At 36.5% G+C, this 25,129-nt stretch overlaps 2 protein-coding genes across 15 annotated transcripts in view; both read right to left on the bottom strand.

Moving 5' to 3' along the window:
• Positions 1-4,113, bottom strand: part of MTFR2 (mitochondrial fission regulator 2) — a gene marked incomplete at its 3' end in the record, with an annotated part of 91,423 nt that extends 87,310 nt beyond the window's left edge. For all 10 annotated transcript variants that reach the window (XR_014267296.1, XM_082474839.1, XM_082474837.1 and 7 more), the window contains exons 1-2: positions 3,107-4,113; positions 2,364-2,476 (exon numbers count right to left, since the gene is read on the bottom strand). Coding sequence is in view for 9 of the 10 variants with exons in the window: in XM_082474839.1 (XP_082330965.1) it covers positions 2,364-2,426 (63 nt within the window). The remainder of the gene's footprint in view (positions 1-2,363; positions 2,477-3,106) is intronic.
• An 8,924-nt stretch (positions 4,114-13,037) lies between these two features.
• The window catches only part of BCLAF1 (BCL2 associated transcription factor 1), a 30,360-nt gene continuing 18,268 nt past the window's right edge, over positions 13,038-25,129 (bottom strand). For 2 of the 5 annotated variants that reach the window (XM_082474566.1, XM_082474567.1), the window contains exons 9-13: positions 24,286-24,461; positions 23,003-23,183; positions 21,774-21,920; positions 15,851-16,063; positions 13,038-15,690 (exon numbers count right to left, since the gene is read on the bottom strand). In XM_082474566.1, coding sequence (XP_082330692.1) covers positions 15,685-15,690; positions 15,851-16,063; positions 21,774-21,920; positions 23,003-23,183; positions 24,286-24,461 — 723 coding nt within the window. In that variant the 3' untranslated portion in view covers positions 13,038-15,684. Of the gene's footprint in view, positions 15,691-15,850; positions 16,064-21,773; positions 21,921-23,002; positions 23,184-23,989; positions 24,153-24,285; positions 24,462-25,129 lie in introns of those variants that run through there. The other 3 variants (XM_082474568.1, XM_082474569.1, XR_014267282.1) reach the window with 2 other exon arrangements.

Below are 25,129 nucleotides of genomic sequence, written 5' to 3'. Positions count from 1 at the left end.
TCAGCCATAAAAAAGAATAAAATATTGCCATTTGCAGCAACATGGATGGACCTAGAGAATATCATACTAAGTGAAATAAGTCAGACAGAGAAAGACAAATATTATCACTTATATGGGGACTCTAAAAAATACTACAAATGAATCTATATACAAAACAGAGAAAGAGACTCACAGACATAGAAAACAAACTTATGGCTGCCAAAGGGGAAAGGGAAGGGGAGTTATATTAGGAGTATGGGACTAACAGATACAAACTACTGTGTGTAAGATAGAAAAGCAACAAGAATTTACTGCATAGGACAGGGAACTATATCAACATCTTGTAATAACCTATAATGGACAATAATCTGAAATATTATATAACTGATCACTTTGCTGTACAGCTAAAACTACACAATAGTGTAAATCAGCTATATTTCAATTTTTAAAAAGAGAAAAAAAAAGAATGCTTTACTTACAGTGGAATACATTTTCTAGTAGTCAGTTCTTGAGAAGATAATAGAAATGAAATGTGCTTCTATAACTCAAATAATAACTTTGTCCTTTAGCTTGGAGTTTCCCATATTGGTGTAAACTATTCCCACAGGAACCTCCCCCAAAATATGACATAACGTTTGTTCTTTTGGAAGTGCTTTCGACACAAAGGAGGCATTTTCTCTCTTTAAAAAGCATTAAAAATTGGACTTTTCATTTCTCCTAAGATCCCATAAGGAAAACGAAGTTTATTATAAGCCACAGATATAGAGGTAGCATCCTCATGGAAACATCCAGTAAGCAGATGGATACACAGTTCTAGAACTTAGGAGATAACCTGCATTAGAAAGATGGATTTGGGAATCATCAGCATACAGAACACATGACAGGTAAAAATCAAAGCCATAGGACTAGTTGAGAAAAACTGGGGCAAGAGAGAATGATTTGAAAGTCATCAGCACATAGAATCTTCTGCACAAAGTCATGCCATTCCTCTGCTTTTAAATGGCAAGGGTTCTGAATTTATCTGATCATATCCAAGCACCTGGCTCTAATCATTAAATACTGATTCCATTAGCCAGCCTCACAATCTTCCATCAATTCTCCCAGCTCAGTTGCCATAACATACTCCATGAATTGCGTATTCATTCTCCAATCACCCTCAAAGGTCCTCTGCCACTTGGCCCTATTCTATCTATCCAACTTAATTTCCCACTATCCATTAACAAGAACACATGCTCTTTTGGGTTAAGCAGTTTTCCTTCAGATTGATGGCCTCTCTCAAATTCTTTTCACAAACTTTTCAAAAAAAGGTTGCTGATGCCACTTCCCTTCCTCAATCATTCTTCAAACTACTACAGTTCAGCGGCCACTCTCCACCTACAGAAATCCCTAAAGGCATCAATAATCTACTGATAAGTAAATCTTCAACAATCACTCAGTCTTTGTTATCTTTAATCTCTTCAATTCTGAAATTCAAAATGCTTCAATAACATCCAGTGGCATCCTCCATTATGTCATCAACGTCAAATATCAAAAGAATGTAGATAACTCCAAATCTGAATCTCTTTTCTTTCCTACATTCCAGAACCATATATCCAATTATCTGCAGGACCTTTGTATTTATATATTCCAACAGCACATATGACTTATCTCCCTACTCAAAGTAGTTTCTCGTACAGAACTGTCCATTTATTATTAATGCCTCCATCATTTTTCAACTTTTGTTTAAAACCTTTTAATTATCCTTGTCTATTCTAATTCACCACACCAAACAGCAACAATTTGACCATTTTCTGTAAGCCCCCCTATTATTTTTGTGTCTCTCTTATATTCAGTCCTGTATTATAGTTATCTGTATGTTTCTTATATCTCATATTATATTTTAAGCATCATGAATACAAGAACCATGTACTGCTACTCTGCATCGCCTACAGAAACATGCATATTGTCTTAGATGTCATAGCTACTCAATAAGTAGACAAAATTTGATTTGCTTATACTTCTCGCACCTAAGCCAACCTCTCTCCTTAATATTTATTCTGAATTTGCTGAGCTATAACTTGCCATTCTATATCCAAGTATCAAACTTAAATTACCTTAAATAAAGCCACTAGATATTTTTTAAATATTTTATCTATGAAGGTCATGTCTATATTTTGCTTCGGTTGTATCTTTTGTTGGCATTTGACCTATCAAGTAAACAGGTTCCTGATAATCTTATCCCTTTTTTAACTCAAACTATCAAAGCTATACTAAAGGAAACTCGCCTTTGTTACACCTATAGAGAAGTAACAGTTTTGCCTTGAATGTTGACATATAAATCATTTCCAAAATAAGACCTCAAACAAATACAACAGGTTCATTCAAATCCATTAAAAGACATTTACCTGGTTTACAGGAACACCAAAATATTCCAGCATCTCTCTTAAGATACTCAATATGAATGACATTGATGAGGCAAATACAGAAGCAAATTTAAGGAAACATTGTCTCTTGATACCTTAAGGGAAAAAAAATTAGAAAACATTACTCTTGATAAATAAATAACTGCTGCACAAAATTGTATTAAATAACTGGAAAACCCCTTTCGTTACACATTACACCATCAGCTAATCTCTCTGGCCAGCATTATTTTAATGAGAGGAGAGAAAAAGAGGAATGGGGGAATGGGGAAGGGTTGGTAAAAGAAACTTCAATTTATCAGTTAAGTTGCATTAAAAATTCATAGGATTTTTTTGAGCCTCTGAAGGGACCTGGTTAATAAATATCAATCAGCGAAATGGAAACTTAGCAGGGAAGCCTTCAAGTTAGTTGCAACAGCGATGCGCCCTCTCTCCGAAAGCTTTGGGCTGAGACTCTTAGGAGGGATGAGTTCAACCCATCCTTGAAAGCAGGCAGGGGGCCCACTCAAGGCTTTGACAAAAGGAACGGTAGCTCTTCCTCACTAACGTATCGGAGTACCACCCATCTCTCCTCGCTTATTTTAAAGAATATGAACCCCAGATAGGTGGCGTGACTTAGTCACCTAACTACTAAACAACAGGCCGAGACTAGCGCCCGGTCACATCACTCGCTTTGGTCCCAAGCTCCCTCGGCGTCTCTCCTAACCCAGCATGGTCGCCTGGCTTACCTTCCTCCGAAGCCCAGCCTCCCGGCAACCACAGGAACTTCAAGCTGCAGTCGTTAAGGAACCTTGCCGCGGAATCCGCAGAGGACCAGGCCCGGCGTGCACTCTTCCTGGTCCAGGAGCGCTCAGACGTCCACACGTGTCCGCCCGCGCACCTCGGCTTGCCTGCCACGGGCGGTGACGACGCCTCCACTGGCCCAGGGCTTGGCCCTGTAGCCCCTCATTCAGCCGGGGTAACTCGGCTGGAAGCGCGGCCCTCCTCCCGTGCGCCACCGAACCTGTCCCTTGCCTCCACGATTGGCTCGCCACTTCCGCGTCCCCCGACTAAACTTAAACTCCGCGGGCCATGACCCGTGCCCGACCTAATTGGACAAGGCTGAAGATCGTTGCTTGTGACTGGTTACGGAATGACGTCAGGTTATTTACGGTTATTTAGACTGGCTACTGAGTGTCTTCCTCCTTCAAGAGGGCGGGCCTTTAGCAAGGCAGCCAATAGAAGCCTAGACGCAGCAGGTGGGCGGAGCATGCCGTGCAGGGACGATGACGCATGCTCAAGACTCGTCTTTAGGTTTCCCGGGTGCCCTCATAATACCGGTGTCTACAGCCCAGAGTATGGAGCCATTACGGCCCTTGGATCAGGCCCACGATCCGGAGTTCGTGCCCCACACAGATCTTCGCAGGGAAAGTGTGTCATCCTCTACATACAGACCCGAAGTGGGGCCGCTCTCCCAAGTCCGCTTGCCGTGGATGTCGCTATTTGTATAATAATTCATTCGTCTATTCAGCAAACATCTATTATATGCTTATGCGACTAGCAGATGCTAAACGCTGTCATCGAGGAATCTGCAGCATTGCAGTACTTAGAATGTTCCTTCATGAAACGCTCCAGGTTATCCAGGCTGCCAATGCTGATCTGGCCTAGCCTACGATGGTAAAGTGACCACCAAGTCCTGGCAGGTGATATCCCAATTTTCAATTCTGATCTGAGGTTACTGGCTTCATAAGAAACAACAGCTGGGCTTCCCTGGTGGCGCAGTGGTTGAGAATCTGCCTGCCAATGCAGGGGACACGGGTTCGAGCCCTGGTCTGGGAAGATCCCACATGCCACGGAGCAACTGGGCCCGTGAGCCACAATTACTGAGCCTGCGCGTCTGGAGCCTGTGCTCTGCAACAAGGGAGGCCGCGATGGTGAGAGGCCCGCGCACCGCGATGAAGAGTGGTCCCCACTTGCCACAACTAGAGAAAGCCCTCGCACAGAAACGAAGACCCAACACAGCCATAAATAAATAAATAAAAGAACGTGAATTTCTAAAAAAAAAAAAAAAGAAACAACAGCTACTGGGCTTCCGTGGTGGCGCAGTGGTTAAGAATCCGCCTGCCAACACAGGAGACACGGGTTCGGTCCCACATGCCGCAGAGCAACTAAGCCCATGTGCCACAACTACTGAAGCCTATGTGCCTAGAGCCCATTCTCCGCAACAAGGGAAGCCACAGCAATAAGCCCACGCACCACAACGAAGAGTAGCCCCCACTTGCCGCAACTAGAGAAAAGCCCGCGTGCAGCAACGAAAACCCAATGCAGCCAAGAATAAATAAAATTAATTTATTATAAAAAAAACAGCTACTGCTTCTAGTATTTCAGTGAGAAATGCTTTGGAGTGACATGATAATTTAGGATCAACTGTGTCTGCTGCTGACCAACACAATCAAAAAATGGGAGAATTTTTCAACTAATTTCTCTATGTGTCCACAACATTTATTCATTAAACTAACATTGAATGTACTATGTGCCAGGCATCATTCTAAAGCGCAGGGAATGTAATGAGCAAGGCAGCTGAGGCCCTTGCCCTCCTGGAGCTTACAATCTAGTAGAAACCTCAGAGACGATTTCTCTGAGCAATATATATAAAGAGCATCTCTCTCCACTCTCTCTCCATGATTTATTTTTCCTTATAGCACTTATACCATGTATATTTATGCTCCACCTACTGCCAAACAAAACTCCAGAATAGGAAATTTGTTTTGACCCATGCTGTATCTCCAGCGCTTTAGAAGACTGCCTGGTATATTTGATGGGCATTCAATAAAATAATTGGATAAATTATTTGAATATTTGTTGAATAAAATAATTGGATATGGGATGAGAGAAAACAGACACCAAGAATGATTTGAAACGAAGAAACTGGAAGAACAACAGTGATTATAGTGACAGGTCCAGTAGTCTAGGCTAGATAAGGATTAAAAGAGCAGGAGAGAGGTGCTGGACAAATGTAAAAGAATGCAAATGGATCAGCGACCCTACATAGCATTTTCTCAAGTTCCTTATCCTTCCCTTTTGCCTTCATAAATAATGATCTTATAGCCTCCTCCCTTTCCAATCTGATATCAAACAGCACACAATAGGTCCAAAAGGAGAATATCCCTTGAGAGCATGAGAAGGGAAACCAGTAGTACTAAAGCCTCCTTCAGGCTGCATTATTAATAGAGCTCAATATTCAACTTTGATTTAGGTAACAGCACGGTAGGCCCAGGTCAAATGCTACATCTCCATGAATGCTTTGCTGACAATTTCCCTCTAAAATTAATTCTTCAGTGATCCTTCCTCCATTTTGTTTACTAAAGCATTCATACATACCACATCTTGACAACCTTTTACAAGATTTGACATTAATATTTTTCTATTACTTTTAAGTGAAATTACTTTCGTGAACTTTTAGAATGATGCAGAATTTCAGTAAATCTTTTCTACCTTTTCTGTCACTTTCAAGTAGTGTTCAAATATTTGATGGCATGCTTTCTAAGATTTTCCTGGCTGTGTTCCCCTCCCGCAGTTGAATCTAGGCCTTCTCAATCCACCGTGTCTACCCTGTGAATTAGGATTCCACTTTCAGTACTTTCTCCTCAGTGTGGGGTCCCATCCTTAAAAGGAGTCTTGCCTTGACAGGTCCATTTTGAGAGTTCACTGAGGTAAAGTATTTCAGTCTCTCTAATCCTTACTGTGGGTACCTTGTGCTCACTATTGGAGAGGAAATATCCCGTTTTAGTAGGCTCACTTGAGATTCTCCTTTTCAAGCCTGTCAGATGCCACCCCAATTCTTAACTTCTACTCACATAGAAATCAGTACCAGGCAGGTTGGTGATTTGTCCCCATCCCGATATTTGTGGATTCGTGGGAAAAACTTGTCACTTAGTTTAATTGTAAATGCTGTCCAAAGATAACTGGTTTTGTTATCTAGACGTATTTTTTCCATTTTCCCAAAACCGTTAATAATACATTATAGTTAATCATCACACTATGTACTGGATCCCCGAGACCAATAATTTATTCAACTTTACAGCCAATGCTTGGCATACTTTCCCAGTGAATAAATGGAGGCTGAGGGCTGGCTTGAACAGAGGCTAGAAAGATGTGTACTCAATCTTGCCAACTGCCCAGTTGAAACCCCATTAGCCTTCTGACACAAGGCTAAGTTTTAGGTGATTAGGAGTACTCGAATCACTATAATTATCTTAAGTAATGGGGCAGGATACAATGTAACATTCTAACAAGTAGGCAATAGCCTCTCCAACCTTAACCATAGGATCTCACGAAAAGGTGATATCCAGATTAGGATGCACATGCCCAGAAAGTTCACTTAGTTTTACATTTCAAAAAAAAAAGAAGAAAACTTAGGGCCTTTTTCCTTCTGTTCTGCTACCTATGCTTGAAACCTCTCAGGGGCGGTAGTAATGCAGTACACTTAAACCAACCAGCACTATTTAAAAGATTACATACCTCTTAAAGGTTCATTAAAACTTTTCAATTGTTTATTCAAAACTTTTAAGTATTAGTTGACACTAATTAGGACCAAGATTTTCCTTGATATTAAAATCATGTTTCAAATTAAACCGTCCTGAAAATCTCCTCTGCTTTTTGTACTGACAATAAAAATGACTAAGTAACGTAAAACACAGTTGAGACCTACTACCTATGTATCTATACCTACTATATATCTATAAATTGCTATTTACTTGTGATATATTTAAATTACAAAATCTAAGTTAAATAAGTCTAAATGCAGGAATTATTTTATTTGAACCTTTAAATAACTTATATAAAAGCCTAGGTTATTGCAGTGTTTGAATCCGAAGGTCTTATGTGTTTACTGGCTACTCATACTATTTTTGAACAAAAATATTTAGACCTGTCTAAAAGCATAAAGGTGAACCGCAGCTTGATTTTTCTGGTTGCATTATTTCTAGAAAATTCATATGACTTAATAGATTCTATACTGTTTTCTGATACAATCGTATGTCCACAAAGAGATATGCCTTGACTTTCTCAAACACTTAAAAAGAGTTGATTAAAACCTAGAACACAGAAAACATAGTTAAAGGATGTCCTTCTGGTTTTACTCTGCTTCTGGATCATCCAGACAGTCCAGTTAAACATCTTTACTCCTAATGCTTCCATTTAGTCCTTTTCATTTTTTAGCAATAATCAACTCATAATTTTCAAAACTCTCATGGTCTGAGTAACAGGAAAAAACAACTCTACTTCATAAAAATTCCAAATAACTTATTTCGATTGTCTTACAGTAGCAAATAATTTGCTACTGTAAGACAGTCATCAAAAAATTTAGCATATTTCAAAAAAGAATACAGCATAAGTCTTAAATATTGAAGTTCATTCCTATCACATTGAAAACTGTAGCAATAATACAGCATTTTTTAAAATTATCACAGGTAATTTCAGTTGATAACATACAGTTTAATAAAGCAAGCACCTGAGAGTAAAATGTAGTTCTTAAGTAATTCAGATAGCTAGAAAAAAGTTCAGCTTCAGGTAGCCCAGTATTCCTGCTAGGGAGATATCCATATTCTCCATACTTCTATAAGCAGAAAACTATGATATTCACAAGCTGCCTACTCCTTTAATTTTACTTTTGATTGAAGTATACTTGACTTACAATGTTTTATTAGTTTCAGGTATACAGAAAAATGATTTAGATTCTTTTCCCTTATAGGTTATTACAAAATACTGAGCATACTTCCCTGTGCCATACAGTAGGTCCTTGTTGGTTATCTATTTTGTATATAGTAATGTGTATCTGCTAATCCCAAGCTCCTAATTTATCCCTCCCCCACTCTTTCCCCTTTGGTAACCATAAAGTTGTTTTCTCTGTGGGTCTATTTGTGTATTTAAGTTCATTTGGTTTTTTTTAATTTTTATTTATTTATTTATTCATTTATGGCTGTATTGGGTCTTCGTTTCCGTGCGAGGGCTTTCTTCAGTTGCGGCAAGCGGGGGCCACTCTTCATCGCGGTGCGCGGGCCTCTCACCATCGCGGCCTCTCCTACCGCGGAGCACAGTCCCCAGACGCGCAGGCTCAGCAATTGTGGCTCACGGGCCCAGTCGCTCCGCGGCATGTGGGATCCTCCCAGACCAGGGCTCGAACCCATGTCCCCTGCATTGGCAGGCAGACTCTCAACCACTGCGCCACCAGGGAAGCCCTGTATTTTTTTTTTTTAAGATTCTACATATAAGCAATATCGTATGATGATTCCTAGGTCCATGTTGCTGCAAATGGCATTATTTCGTTCTTTTTTATGGCTGAACATATTCCATTGTGCATATATATCACATCTTCTTTATCCATACCTCTGTCGATGGACATTTAGGTTGCTTCCATGTCTTGGCTATTGTAAACAGCGATGCTATGAACACTGGGGTACATGTATCTTTCAGAATGGTTTTCTCCATATATATGCCCAGGAGTGGGAGTGCAGGATCACATGGTAGCTCTATTTTTAGTTTTTCAAGGAGCCTCCATATTGTTCTCCACAGTGGCTGCACCAATTTACATCTACATTCCCACCAACAGTGTAAATGGGTTACTTTTTCTCCACACCCTCTCCAGCATTTATTATTACTAGACTTCTTGATGACAACCATTCTGACCCACATGAAGTGATAACTCGTAGTTTTGATTTGCATTTCTCTAATAATCAGCCATGTTGAGCATCTTTTATGTACCGTTTGGCCATCAACATTTAGGGCTTCTGCCCATTTTTTCATTGGGTTGTTTTTTTGATATTGAGCTGTATGAGCTGCTTGTATATTTTGGAGATTATTGTTAATTGGCTTATACCAATCAAATCTCTTGTTGGTCGCATTGTCTGCAAATATTTTCTCCCATTCTGTAGGGGTTTTGTTTTGTTTGTGGTTTCCTTGCTGTGCAAAAGCTTTTAAGTTTAATTAGGTCCCACTTGTTTATTTTTATTTCCATTACTATAGGAGATGGATCCAAAAAGATATTGCTGTGATTTATGTCAATGCCTACTCTTTTTTTAAATATCTAGTTATCAAAATTAACTCACTGAGTCAACAAAAGTCTATATATCTATGATTTTAATCTACTGGCTCTGGTTCTGCCCTCTAAATATGGAACACGTTAAAATGATGAGGCTGGGCAAAGTGGTATCAAATGCTCTTCCTGGTCCTATTTGATCCCAATTTTACTCTATTTCCTCTTCTAAGAGAAAGCCCTTTAAGTACTTGAAGACTGCTATCAGGGACTCATCCCAGTCATCACTTTTCTATAGTAAACATACCTTTTCCAATTATTCATATGACAGTATTTCAGACCTCAAGCTTCTGGCTCTCCTTCAATATACTAAATGTTTTCCCTTAAAATCACAGTACTCCAAAACAACACACAAGAGGTAACTTGAGCCGTGTATAAAAAGATTAAGGTTCCAACTCTTCTATTCATAGCAATCTGAACTCTCTCCTGTTCAGCTCATTTTTAAGGCGGCTTAGATTGACTTAAGTTTTAGCAGGAGCTGTTAACTGACTTATACCAATCAAATTTCTATATATGCACACGCAGTTAACATGCTTTCTTTTATACACTCAAGGAGCATTTATTACATACCTACTGTATGTATGTCTTACACAATACACAATGCTAAGTGCTGAACATTTATTCTAGCAAAACATGACACATAAACAGAATAAGTTGCCAGCCCAAAAGAGGAATTTTTAGGTTTTCTGGTAGGGTGTAAGATTTTAAGATAGGTAAGTGAACAAGGAGTGGGATAAGGCAAAAGAAAAAAAAAAAGCTGCTTACAGGAAATTCCTATAGTTCATCCTAAGATTTAGGCAACAAGAAGTCATTGAAGAATTTTTAGCTTAAAAAAGACAATTTTCAGTTGAAAAACATCCCACCGATGGCAATTAAAAGATGAAATTTAAAGGTCAAGGTCTCCAAATCAGAAGACTATACTGCAGCAACTGGGGCAAATGATGAGCATCTTTACCAGTTATCACAGGGGTGAAAAACAGCCAATACGTTGATTTTGAAAGTTGAGTATCACCAAATGAAGGCATAAAAAAATAACTGTATAGTGACATTAACCAGTTAAATTCTGTATTGTAAGTATCTTTTTATGTCTACATTTGGTGATACTCAATCTTTCAAAAAAATTCCAAGTGTATTTAACATTACCCTCATGACAGGCTTAGAGGTACCCTGGAAGCTTAAAGTTTCTAGGGAATTCCCTGGCGGTCCAGTGGATAGGATTTGGCACTTTCACTGCCGGGGCCCGGTTTCAATCCCTGGTCAGGGAACTGAGATCCCACAGGCTGCGTGGCGTGGCCAAAAAACAAAAGACTTCTAGTTTTCCCTTTCCAGTACAAGACAGAAAAAATTACAACCTCCCATAACCAAGGACTAGATTGGGTGAGAGTGGTATTAATTTTAAGTGGCACTTTACAAGCCACGGAATTTGCAATTACTATGACAATACCAAGAAGTTATCATTGCCAAATACAGAGTTCATGCTGTGAACGTACATCCTTTCGTCACCTAACTGTACGGTGTACTTACTATCATCTACTTTTATTTTGCTCTTCCTAATTTATTTTTTGGGGTATTATTTTTCGGGGGGGGGGCTTGTTTTGTTTTTATTTTATATTGGACTACAGTTGATTTACAATGTTTAGTTGCAGGTGTACAGCCAAGCAACTCAGTTATACATACACGTATATCTATTCTTTTTCAACTTCTTCTCCCGTTTAAGTTATTACAGAATATTGAGCAGAGTTCCCTGTACTAATACAGTAGGACTTTGTTGGTTATCTATTTTAAATATATATCATCTACTTTTATTAAAAGGAGGGCTCATTACTACTGAATCAGGAAGTTGGGCAACCCTAAGAGATTACTAAGAAAAATCTGATTCCAATTCTTAGGAGAATACCATTAAAACCACTTGCCCAACCCTTTTCTACTTGCAAGAATCAAGATTATCGTCTGCACTTGAAGAGCACTGTAAATCAGCTCACTGTTGTGAAATACCTAAAACATCCTTGGGAAAAAATCTTTCTTATGTACAGATCATTATAATTAACACACACTGTTTGGAATTTTTCTCCTACTAGTGGTGGTAAGTGGCATCCTAATGCCTGTTCTTTTTTAACCAGTGGGATCCATTTTTAAAAGCTAAAGTACAAGGAGGTAATACAACAATATAAAGAGAGCTAGCACACTTAGTGTACAACTTTGGCTTCACTTGCATAATTGACACACTAATCATTACTGAATGCTTCTAAAACATGAGTCCAGCTCATAAATTTACACCTCTACTAAAGCTCTCAAGTCAGACAATGGAATACAATAACTAATTTCAATATATTCCTGAATTCCAAGAAACTAATAACTTTTTCACTTAAAACTTCATTAACATAGACTCCAAATTTTTAACATCTACCTCAATAAACCGAACAATTAGACCCTTGACATTCAGATTTAACAATAATGGCTTCAACTATTTGAGAACCCTAAATGTATGTAAGAGATAATATTCTAAAATTTTATTAAAGGATGTATCACAATCTACTACTCAGACTGAGTCTAGTCAAATACCATCCCATGAAGGTGAAGTTTATTTCTCCATGTCCCTTCCCTATTTAGCAACTTCATAAACTTAGGTCTCTGTACTTCTCTTTCTGAAAGTGAAAGAAATACTGTTCCATACGGAACAAAGTATTTCCCAAAGGGATTCCAGTTGAAAGCCAAAGAGAGGAATTCCCTGGCGGTCCAGGGGTTAGGGCGCTGTGCTTCCACTGCAGGGGGCAAGGATTGGATCCCTGGTCAGGGAACTAAGATGCCACATGCCGTGCCCAAAAAGAAAAAGGAAAGAAAAAAAAAAAAAGCCAAAGAGAAAAAGAACAAAGCAACTAACTCTCTTTAAAAATAAATGTCCCTAATAAATAAAATAGCACACTTTTATGTAGGTAACTGTTACAGTGTTAAAATTACCCAGTATAGTTCAGCATACATGTACAAAGTTCTTACTTCTTTAAAAAAGTTTTAAAGGAATAACTTGTCATTTGTATTAGTCAAAATGTATCTGTCTTAGCACACAAATTTCTGTGAAAATGCTTGTTTAAAGTCATGGAATGGTTCACTTTATATTTCAAATAACTCAGAAGAGGGGCATGGTAAGAATCACACCAGATCTAACTCAAAGTGAACAAAGACTAAGTTAAAAAACCAAAAAAACAAAAAAAAACCCCACTCTTTTTAGTTATTAACTGACTACTATTTCTAGAAAGAGAAGTAATGCTGATTTCTCCATCATAATATTATGGCTGACAAGTTCCTGTAACGGGAGGGCTAGACTAGAAGTCTGAAATTCCTGTATTTGTTAACAATGGCTTAGAATTACCCACTGTAAAATTTTCCATTTTCCCAGGAGAAAAAAGAAAAAATAAATGGGGATTTGAGCAGTTTTATAAAGTATTTATCAACCCTCACAAAGCCACATCAAACCAGTAATTTTACTAACAGATAAGCTGGTATTCTAAAATGAGACATAAGCCATTGACATCAGTTGTATAGAACACACACAGAAATAGTCTCAAAATCAGGTAAACAAACAACAGCTATTACCACTTATGACATTTTATTGGCATATGACAATTTACAAGGGTCCCTGTTGCATTATACATCACACTAAGTAAGAATCATTTAGCCATCTACATTCATTCTTGCTGGATATATTTTTACTCAAATTGTAACTGAATTCCCAACACTTGATTTTAACTGTGACAAAAGGGAAAAACAGTAATTCCTTAAAGTAGGCTGAAATTGGAAAAACAAATTTTGCTTTTTTAATTAAAATTCCTACGATGTTGAAAGGTGTACACACCTAAGGACTGAGTCATGGCCTTCTTAAAACAGCTTTCTTAATCCTTTCTGGAAATATCCTTTGGTTCATTTTTATTTTCCTTCTCTAAGCAAAAGGAAGTCTGTTAATGCAGGTTATCAAGGAGTTACTATTCTCTAGCACTTGTAAACAAATATCCTTACCAAGAGGAACCATTCAGCTTTTATAACATGTCATGAAGTAGGGTGTTAAATTGCAGTTAAAAAAATTCACACAGGCTACTTCTTATATGCTTGGCTCTAAACAAAGATAACATCCACAATGGCATTCTATTGCAGTGTTTTCACAATCACCCTTCCTACTATATTCTAATAGGATACTCTTTCCTCAATTTTATTTACTAAAAGTAACCAAATCATTAACGTATTTGGGTTAAAGCAATGCATTTGCACTTAAAATATAACCTGCTGGAAGGACTTGGGTAGCTTTATTCCTACTCCCTATTAAATAATTTCTCAGTAGGTTCCCCTTTCCTGTTGTCTTATATGGAAAAGCAAAACTGCACATTTATAGACATACACAGAGATTCAGTATCTAACCAAATAATAACTGTTAAAATAAAAGCTAAATTTATTTGTATAAAACAAAATTGTCATGAAAATTCTCCTGTGTCCGAGATCAAATCCATGTTGCTTTAGTATGTAATTAAGTATTATTCTGACTAGAAGAGTATTAGTTATGCCCTGATTAATGCAACACATACTTGCTTTGACAGTATTTCCTCTGCTCAAACAATTCAGAAAGACAAAATAAAAATAACCATGCAATACTTAAGGATCTTAGGGCCATGAACATCACATATACTGAATTTTGTTTTCATGTTTTTCCCTCATACACCTCTTAGCTAATGCCTCTGACTGCAGTTAAGGTGCTAGAAGAGCACCTGTAAACCATCAGTGAGGATGAAAGAGCCATACACTTAAGATGTTCAAAAGTTTACACTAACAGAATAAGCATTATCTCCTTTTAATGCAAACATAAAAACTAATTCAGTTGCTGAATTAACAAGTGAAATTTGACTACTTTTATATATGCTCTAAGAGCAGACAGACTTAACACTGAAATTTACTATTTTGGATTTTCATTCCTTCTAAGAGATATCATCATAAACATAAAGGCAATTCACATTTGAAAGATTATCTTCCTGAAGAATAGAACCCTTGGGAAGAAAAAGAAAACCCATTTTACAAACTGCAACTGAAATACGGAAAAAAATAAAAAACAAGTTAGATCAATGCTGTGACAAACTTCCTGTCAGATCTCTTTATTGGTGACATATGAAAAACAAGTTACTTAAAATACTACTAATGAGCAGTATATTCTGTTCACCTATTATTCCTTATGGTTAGACTACAAACTAACGATTTGGCTGTCCAAAAGCTCAAATAAATATGTAAGGTACGACACATCAGGTACACGTCTTTTTAATGTATCAAGTTACTCTGCAGAACAATCCTCTTCCATACCAATGCCAGGATTACAGGTTTTGTTCTGTTTTATTAAAAGTCTAAGATGTTCGGTAGGAAGGGGGTTTTTATTTGTACTATTGCAAACCAGTCTCCTCTCTCAAACAACAGCTGATATCTACGACCATGACTCAAACTTTCAAAGAAGAACAGAAAGAGAATATTGAATTTTGAACTCAAATAGTAAAGGCTCCTAAGAATGGTTTGTATATAGGCCACTGCTTGCTTTCAGTTAAAAAAAAAAAAAAAAAGAAAAAAATTCTCATACTTTTCAATCTAACTTTTAACAGCTTGTACTTTTTTCACTATTGGCAAAGTTTCTTTTTCCTTCTTAAACATTTGCTGAGGTGTTAAACTAGCTTAGTTTACCAAAATAACAACTTTTTCCATGGTACACTTCAAAAATTAGTCACCCTACAATGTAGTGTGTTTGAATTAAGGAGAATGTTAAACAGATGTATACAGTTAAAATAGTTAGTGTGGTTTCTATAAACAACTGCTATTCAGGGATTTGTATGTAGAGCTAACGTTTACTTCAGAATAAACATTAACAAACAGGGAGGGAAGAGAATCAGAACTTTCACAGAGCTGTACTTGACCATATCTTATAGACAAAGCAGAATTACAATGCATGTAACAAAAACAGTAAAAGTATTTTTTTTAAAAGTTGATAGTTACAAATATGGTACGTAACAATTTTCTACTTTATTTCAGTACAATTTTCAACATACAGTCTACTATTTTTCAGGATATTTGAAGACTTAAAACAAAATTTCTCTAGACTACTTGCAAACAGTAAAATTTAAGTAAAATGCTTACATTCTTATTCAAAAACAAAAATCATGTAAAAAAATGGTGGGTGCAAGTTCCGTTCTCTGTTGCAATCTCACTTCAGATTTACTATTCCTAAAAAAAAAAAAAAAAGAGAGAAAGATTAGCAAAGATATGAAGAACGAAAATGATCCAAAATAATCATTGTTCCTAAAAATTAAATAATTAACTAACTGGCCCACCAAACCCATACATAAGAAAATGTAAGAATCACTAACAAGTTGGAAATTTCTACCTTTTCTTCTTTGCGTCTGTCCTTCTTTTCTTCATTATTTTCCATGGTCTCTTCTTCATCTTCAACAATCCCGTCCCCTTGATATTTGTCATGAGTCCATTTTGGACTGCTACCTGATTTTTTGAAGTTAAAGCGCCCTCTGCCACGTTGAAAAGTACCACGACCTCTTCCTCTTTTGGCCCAATAATCCACACCATCATCTCTGTCATCATGCTACAGAAAGGTTAAAAACAACCATCAATGAAACGTCTTCCTTGTAAGGAAGATGATTATATCCCCAATCATAAGTCATGGTATAAATTGTCTGAAGATTGGGTAAATGAGATTGGTGCTGTTCTCAAACACAAAACAAAACCAATAAAACTGAATTTCTCAACAAAAACATACTCCATCATGAAAGCAAATAGTTACATCCTACTGCTTAGTAACCCAAGCATTTGAGAGCTGCCCAATTCTTTTGGAAAATCTCAAGTGCTAAATTACTACCAATTTTCAAAACTTTTACTTTTTTGCTTTCCGTTTTTATTTCAGTCTAAGTCCACTTATTAATATACTGTGTATAAATGATAAAATAACCGATATTTTTCCCAAAAATATTACCTCAGTCATAAATATGCGACAAAGCATAAAAATATCATTACATTATCAGTAACATTTACTAAATAAAACAGGTGATTAAGAATTATATAGTTTACATATAGCAACAGATTTTTAAAATCCTACTGAGATTTAAATCTAAATCAATGTATATTACACATTAGTCTTCTTGGCAAGGAAACTTCACAAGCCAAATCATGATGGCGTGGTCCTTAGAGTAATATCTCAACTTCTTTCTTCTTCACTAACCTAAAATACTGCAGTTATTACAGCCCAACCTTAATTTTTCATTAACGGCATCCAAAAACAGATGTTCCCCAAGTTTCAAATTGTTCCTTTAATCAAAACATCTGCAAAATTGAAAAGTACTTGACTTTGTCGATAGCAGAAGAGTATTACATCCCAAAGTACAAAACAAAAAGCCAAAGTTCTCCTGTAATGTAATTTAACTGCTGCCCACCTCAAACTTACTTTTAAGTTCGTACCTACAAAAATGGGAATGACACCCCTTTATGAGACAACAGGCGTAATGCAAACAATGTTGCATACACTGTACACAAGTACAATCTACATACATAAGTACAACTTATGGAGTACTGATATTGATCAACTGTCCAAAAGTCACTAGAACTTTTTAAATATATAATATGAACACATTTTCAAAACATGCAATGTGCCTTTGTGCATATTCATGTAATACAGATCACCCTCCTGCATGACTTGAAAAGTTCACACATGTAATTAACAGACTATATGAAAGAGCCCTTACCCATTTCTAATAATCTAGCTTTATCAAACCAATAAAAGATGACTAGGCAGAGGTGTGCATGCCTCAAAGAATGAACTTAGGAACTATCAAAAGTGTAAATTTCAGTATGTCAGAAAGTTCAATTGTAAACCCAAAATAAACTTTTAAAATAGTCTGCCACTCAAAATAATATGCACACACAATTACATAATTTCAGGCTCCCTTTTGGTATTAACACAACTAACTCTATATAGCCTTTATGCTTTCTTGTTTGTGGTATTTACACAGTATTCCATGGATTTGTAGGAAGAAACAAACAGCCATTGAAGCCAGAGGCATGGGTTTAAATCTTTACAGAAACTGTGTGACTTTACTTCCTCATTTAAAAAAACCAGAGATAGCCTTGAAGGAACACAGACGATCTGTAAAAAAGTGCCCAGCCCAGTGCCTGACAAGCAAGCAATCAATGGTGGTGATAATGTTTATATGGTGCTTATTACTCATCTAATTCTCACAACCCTGCAAAATACTGTTACTAACCCCATTTTAGATATAAAGAAATTGAGGCACAGAGAAAGTGAGTAACTTGCCCAAGGCCACAGAGTCAATCTTTTCCACTGCCCCTTATGCCCATCATCCACAGAATACATTTTCTAGGTATCTTGGTGACAGTAAATAGTTACCATATGAGGTAGCTAAGAGCTGAAACAGAAAAAGCAGTGGTAAAGCTAGACACTAGTTAAACTAGCAATTACTTTTAAACATACAATCATCTGAAATTAAAGAAAACAAAAGCTCCAAGATCACACTGTATTTTTCAGAGGGTATCCTGGCAGCTACCTAAGTGACATTTTGATGCTAAGCATACTAACTTTTTTATTTTATTTTATTTTTTTTAAGTATTTGTTTTTATTTATTTATTTATGGCTGTGTTGGGTCTTTCATTTCTGTGCGAGGGCTTTCTCTAGTTGTGGCAAGCGGGGGCCACTCTTCATCGCAGTGCGCGGGCCTCTATCGCGGCCTCTCTTGTTGCGGAGCACAGGCTCCAGACGCGCAGGCTCAGTAATTGTGGCTCACAGGCCCAGCTGCTCTGCAGCACGTGGGATCCTCCCAGACCAGGGCTCGAACCCGTGTCCCCTGCATTGGCAGGCAGATTCTCAACCACTACACCACCAGGGAAGCCCCACTCCCCCCACCCCCCCCCCGCGCCAAGAGGCATGCAAGATCTTAGTTCCCTCACTAGGGATTGAACCCATGCCCCCTGCAGTAAAACCACGGAGTCCTAACCACTGGACCGCCAGGGAAGTCCCTAAGGATACTAACTCTTAATCCTCAAATTCTTACATCCAAGATTTTAGTCTTATTACAGACTAATTAAAATTAATTACTTCATAGATGTCAAAGAGGATGTTTGATATTTATAATACACAGCCAACAATATGTTAACAAAGGAAGCCATATCAGAACCAAGACCTTCTGAATCCTCTGATCTCTTCTCTATAGAATGATCAAGTTTCAAAGAGTGAATTTATTAAAGGGCCAACCCAAACGTCCTTTCCCACAAGGGATTTTCTCTTCCTCAGATGACATCAACTCAACATGGAGAACTTGCCCATTTTAGTACTTTCCCACTTGCTCCAACTCTTCACATACTCTCACCTCTCCAGAGAATTTCAGGTTCTGAAGACTATTATCTTTCCTGGAATATTTATTATTGAAAACATTACCTTATCTTTGCATAAATCAAACTTCTGAGAAGGAAAATTTCAGATTAAGAATGCAACAAATCTTACTACTAAGAATGCAACAAATCTTACTACTACTCAGTACTAGAGGAAAAATGATACGAGCTTTAAGAACCTTCTGGAGCCCAAGGCATGGGTTCAAATCCTGACCCCACTCCTACTGGCCATGTACCTTTGGTCAAGCTGCTCAATCTCTGTACCTCTCTCTGCGTTTTTCATCTATACAAGTGGAATAATGGTCTTACCTCAAAAGGACTTCATAAGCATGAAAATAAATTCATATATGTAAAACACTTGGAATGGTGCCTAGCATAGTATATGCTCAATAAATGCTATCCATTATTATTACTAAGTATTAAATGTTTCATTACTGTGGACAAAATTTCCATGTTTGTCAAAACCTAGGGGAATCTATAATTTTCAATTTCATTTAGTCTCAAAAATTTTTAAATATTTCTATTCTCAACACTAGTTGTCTGAAAAGTCAGACCTACTCAGACTACGCAAAATATTTTAAATTTAAATTCCCAGGTAAAAACCAGAGTTGTCATTCCAATAGCTCATTAATTAAGAACAAAAATAATTAATTTTGGAAACTGATTTATAAGAAAAAATGTGATGTGTTAAGTTTACTTCTAGTGACATTAGTCTGTGACAAATGCACGTGTATGTCTACATTTATATAGAAATGGAGATTTTAAAATATAACCCAGAATAGCAACATATAAAATGTTAAATAACACTTCTTAATTAGTACAACTAACGCCTAGCTATATGCCAATAAAAAATAATTATGTCCCAATTTAAGACAAAAACTGTGATACTGGAGACTGAAAGAACACCATAGAAAAATGAAGGTCTGGCCTAAATTAAATATTCGTAAAATGTTTAAGGGTGCCAAACAATTACTATCTACTTGTTCACCTCTCATTTCCCTCTTAACTTTTTGTCCTTTCACATTTGCTCTATTTGTCTGGCATTTTTACAATCACTCACTCCTCACCCCACCTTCGCAAGGTTGGCCTTTTAATCTCTTCTGACTGGGTGATCTTACTGTGGCTTGTGACTATATGATGGCTCCTAGACTTTTTCTCTCTAGATCTGCATTAGCAACTGCCTACTGCACATTTCCACTTAGTTTCTGCCCGGCACTTCAATAACAGAACTTAATCTTCACCTCAAATTAGCTGCTTTCCCCTTTATTCCCTATCTTTGAGAGATTCCATCTTCTCACTACCAACACCCAACTAGTGGCTCCCTGAATAAGCCTTCATAAATGTTCCTTAAACTCTTCTCAAACCTATAGCCCCTTAGTTCAAACAATTATTTCCCGTATCTGTTTGTCACAACCATGCTTTTCCAAACTCTGCTTAACATCCAAATTTATTAAAGTATTATGGCCTTCCAAAATTTGGCTCCTACTTTTTCTTAACTTTCCCAAACTTACACCAATCACCTAGCCATCTGAGTACTGGAGTTCTCTAAGGAAATTTCACTCCTGCTTTCTTACAGTACACCTGCTCATCTTTTAAGCTCAAGATTCAATCCAAAATCGTCTACGAAGTCTCTCCTAATCAGTATCTCCTTTGCAATAATCCACCATTTCCTCCTTGGGAGGAAATCCACCATATGTATTTAGAATGTTCTCCATTACTAGGTCTCTTAAGCCAAGAACTGAAATCATATCTATCTTTCCATCCACAGCATAAACAGCAGTCTATTCATAAATTCTTAAATCGAAAAGGAGATAGGTCTTTTAAACTTTTCTGTAACTGAATAAAATGGCTTTCACTTTCCAGACTGTCAATTCAAGCATAAATTTCTCCTCACAGGAACATATGTTGTGCAAACATTATGCTTAACTTTTTCAGACTCTTGGTCATTAAAGTACCCCAAAAAGAGGCAAATGAAAATTAATTTTTGAAACAGCTACAATGCTCATTCTTCAAACAAAATATAGATCTACTTCAGAATACAGCTCTGTAGCTCCAATTTAGCTGATGGCATGGTCATTCAGGTTTATTCAAATATATTCATAAAAAGCCAAATGAAAGACACATTTCTATAAAATCCAGTACTGTTCTCCTCCTTGCTTCGACAAAACAATTAGTCTTCAGAAATAGTCTCTAAAACATGACTTCCCTGAGAAGCTATGACAAAGATGAGTATTCTGGTAATAGTTTTTGGTATTTTCTCAAGTTTCTATAATACAGGAAAAAAACCCTCTTCTCCCATGCCAAAGTGCAGAAAATTTCCATCATTACCTAGAGAATCTTTCAGGATCCACCTCCTCTGGCTTCATCCCTTATAAAACTACTTCAGAGAGAAGAGCATCACAAGGAAGCACTAAATTAATGTGTATCTAGTAACTTCTCCATAATGTAATTTTTCATCTTCCTTTTACTGCAATAAAAGTTATCAGCCTCCTGAGAACCTTAATTACATGTACTGTGAAAGAATTCTTCTCGTCTTTCAATTAAACAAATAGCTGCAATGATGAAAAGTAAATCTTAATGAGAAGCTTCTACAACTTTTACCGTCTTATAGACAGATACAAAAAACAAGTTACTGTTCTTCTCTGAATGTGGCTATCAAATCAGGTATATTTTTACTTTACCCTGATCAGCCCATAGGTGATATCAATAAAGTATAAACAGGACTAAAGGGACCCACATTTTCAAAACTTCAAAATCCGGGTAATGATTTATTTTAAAAGTTTCCTATATGATGGTGAAATCTTCTCATAGTAGTGGATACCTGTACTCAAATGTATTCACCCAGTATGCTTTGAAAATTAATGCAAACCAAATAAATAGAGATTTCTAACACCCACCAAGAAGTACTTCTTGCTCTTTGGGGTATATTCTGGATCCCATTCCTCTTCCTTCGGTCTCTTTTGAAAAGTAGTATTTGAGTTGTTTGGACCAGTATTTGTCCCAGCAAAAACTCCTCTGGCTCTTCCTCTGCCTCTAATTCGAAACTGATTAACATTAACAAAGTTGTTTAGTAATGAAATCAAGAGGTATTAAGTTACATGCAAACTCTAATTTTACTGCAGTAACAAAAAACATTCCCTAATTTCTTTCCTAAATCTCAACTTCATGGCCACTGAGGCCAGTAAGGAGGCAAAAAATTCTGCCTACTGAAAGCTGAGTAGCTTAAGAAGAAATGCAGTCAACCTAATTAGTTGACAGTGCAGTCAGAATACTGCACTTTCAAGGCCTGAACTAAAATTTTTAAATAATCAAGTTGGTTTGTTTCCCTTCTACTAGTCAAAAGAATTGTCTAATTCCTAACACTAACATCCCAAGTGTTCAACTACACCTATCACCATATAGGCAAAGCTCTTCTCTTTCCCAAATGATCTAATTAGTGAACCCCACTAATAACCAACTGGATACTTGCTCAAGGTAGGAATCTGAATCTAGAAATTAAAGAGTCAAGAAGATGCACTACTATGAAGTCATTAAATTAACAATTGTAACAAATTTATGGAAACAAGGGAATAATGCATATGCTATGTAGAATAAAAAAATAAGATATAATTTCTATGATTGATACACGGATAAACAAGAACTTGAAGAAAATAGGCAAAAATGAAAATAGCTGTCAATACAGAGATGAACATATGGATTTTTTTGTTTGTTTCAAGACATTTTTTTCAAGAACTAAGTGATTAAAGAAATGGATCTCAATCATTAACTTTGCTTGACTCTTGGGTCTCTAAGCACTATGTAGTTACTGATTCCAATGTTAAGAAAAGTTATCTAGTTTATATAGATGCTTCTAAATCTCAAAATGGCATTTTATTTTTTTAAAATCAGGCAAAAACATTTTTTACTTTATATGCAAAGAAAGCATCATCCCAGCTCCAGCCCTTCCTCACTCCCCCTAAACGGCATTTCTTAATGACGATATATCAAATACCATTTTATTTTTCAAGCCTATAGGAGTAATGACTCACACAACAGACAATGTCTAAAACATATATTTTACTTTCCTTATGTATAGTACTCTTAAATAAAGTTCTACCAAATGATCAAAGATAATTATATTACTTACAAAGGTTCCTCGTGGTCGGCTAACTCCTCCAAAGCCTGAGTATTCTTTCAGTTCATGGTGAGTTTTAAATTCTTCTTCTCTTTCCTTCTTACTCTCCTTTTCTTCTCGAGAACTGGGAGAAGAAGGTGATGCTGAAGAGGATGAAGATCGAGAATGATCTTGCTCTCTACTTTTATGTTTACTGCAAAATAAAGGAAACAAAAAATGTGTGCTATTTTTAAAAAAGATAAAAAGACCCTGTTGAATCTTATAATAAGAGGGATATTTTTCAAGACAAAAAAACTATCCCCTATTAAAATTATTATGCAACTAAAATGATAGGGTGTTAAACTTTGACATAGTCTGTTTCCATTCTCCTTCCATATTCGTTTTACATCACTACTGAAAAACATGGTATGACATGCCAGTTAGAAACTAGCAGTCTGGAAACTTCAAGAATAAGGTTCAGTTCTTCAATATTTTTAACTTATTTTTATTTTAAGGAAAGGAAGAGAAGAGTAGGAAAAAGTAAGAATGGTCTTAAGGCCATGTTTCAAAATGAATGCAGTTTGTACACCCTGCGTGAGAACAGTTGATATCGTTTAGGCCATAACTCCGTTATTGAAATAAAAAAAGCATATGATATTACAAATACCAGTCATAAATTTAAAAACACAAGTAAAATCCACCATTTACCTAATGAATAGCAAGGAAAACAATCATCTATAATATTTCTTAGTACTCCTATTATTTATTTGACTCTATGATGATCAATTTTACATGATTCTAATGCAACACCCGAAAAGGTCATACCTGCGATAACTCTTACCACTTCTAACAGTATCCATGGAAACATTACTTTGAAAATTGCCATTTCAAAAAAACTAGTCCTTCCTCCCCCCCATCTCTCCCATGTTAAACCACTAGACATCAGTTTAAAATTCTTGTACTCTGGGTGTTATGAGTTGAAAAAGTGCGGAATCAAGCATAACGAACCAAAGTTCTTACACAAACTGTTTCTAGAAATGCACTGCATTGAAGTCCAACCTCCTGATGTAGCCTGGATAATAGGACACATTAATTTGTCATTTTTTTTTTCAGTGTTAGCTTGCTATTCCAAAGTTTTTGTCCTCATCCACCATAAGCCGTGTAAAAGACAAATATATTTTTGCTGTAAAACAAATAATTTTAATTGTTTAAATTTAAACATTCGATTACACAGTCAAAATTGAAAGCAATTAAGCTGACAATTATTAAAGGCTAATTAGAAGCTAAAACCTAACTCAGACAGTTTTAACAATTACCTGTCATCTTTGTAAGATTTGTATTCCTTGTAATCTTTTGGAGTTTTTTCCTGCTTTCTTGATCCACTGGATTCCCTGGAGCCCTTGGAATCCCCCCGTTCTTTACTTCTTTCTTTTCTCCGACGGTCAATGTCATGCCGAAGATCAGCAGAATCACACCTTAATTTTTTATCTCCCTATAAAAGACAGATGTAAAATACAGATTTCAGGGAAACGATAGGGAAAAAAATACATATATATGTCGTGTATGTATGTATGTGTCTGTGTGTATATACATATATACATATATATACATATATATATATATATATATATACACATATATTTATATATATATACACACACACACAACCAAATTTTATGCCAGTTTCTAAGCTGGCATTTTAGTATCAGAAAAGAATGAATAACATACTACTTCCATACTTAGTTTTGTTTAAAAATGTACTTGATGTTTTCACTAAACATCTGTGTACACAAGTATAATGAGACTGGGGAAATTATTAAAACGTAATCATCTTGAAAATGTCATAGTATGTCAATGCTTTTTGTTCAAAGCAATCCATAATAAACTTTCATACAGTAAAATGATACAATTATTTTTCCACTCAGCACACCCTCATTATCATCCCTCATCCTTCAAAATGGTTTTTTATATAGTTTAACAATGATAGAGGTTATACTCAGTTGTGGGTGTAGCCATCTGCCTATAAAGTTAAGGGATCCTAAAGTAATGGTTCTCATTATTTAAACCTCGATGTCATCAAGCTCTTCCCATGTAAGTTGACCAACCCAATAAAAACCACTTCAAAAGTTAAGTATTCTGCAATTTCCGTAACATGCAAGT

The sequence above is a fragment of the Balaenoptera physalus genome (assembly GCF_965194825.1).
Source record: "Balaenoptera physalus genome assembly, chromosome: 9".
Lineage (NCBI taxonomy): Eukaryota > Metazoa > Chordata > Mammalia > Artiodactyla > Balaenopteridae > Balaenoptera > Balaenoptera physalus.
This window is presented reverse-complemented; position numbering and strand designations above follow the sequence as displayed.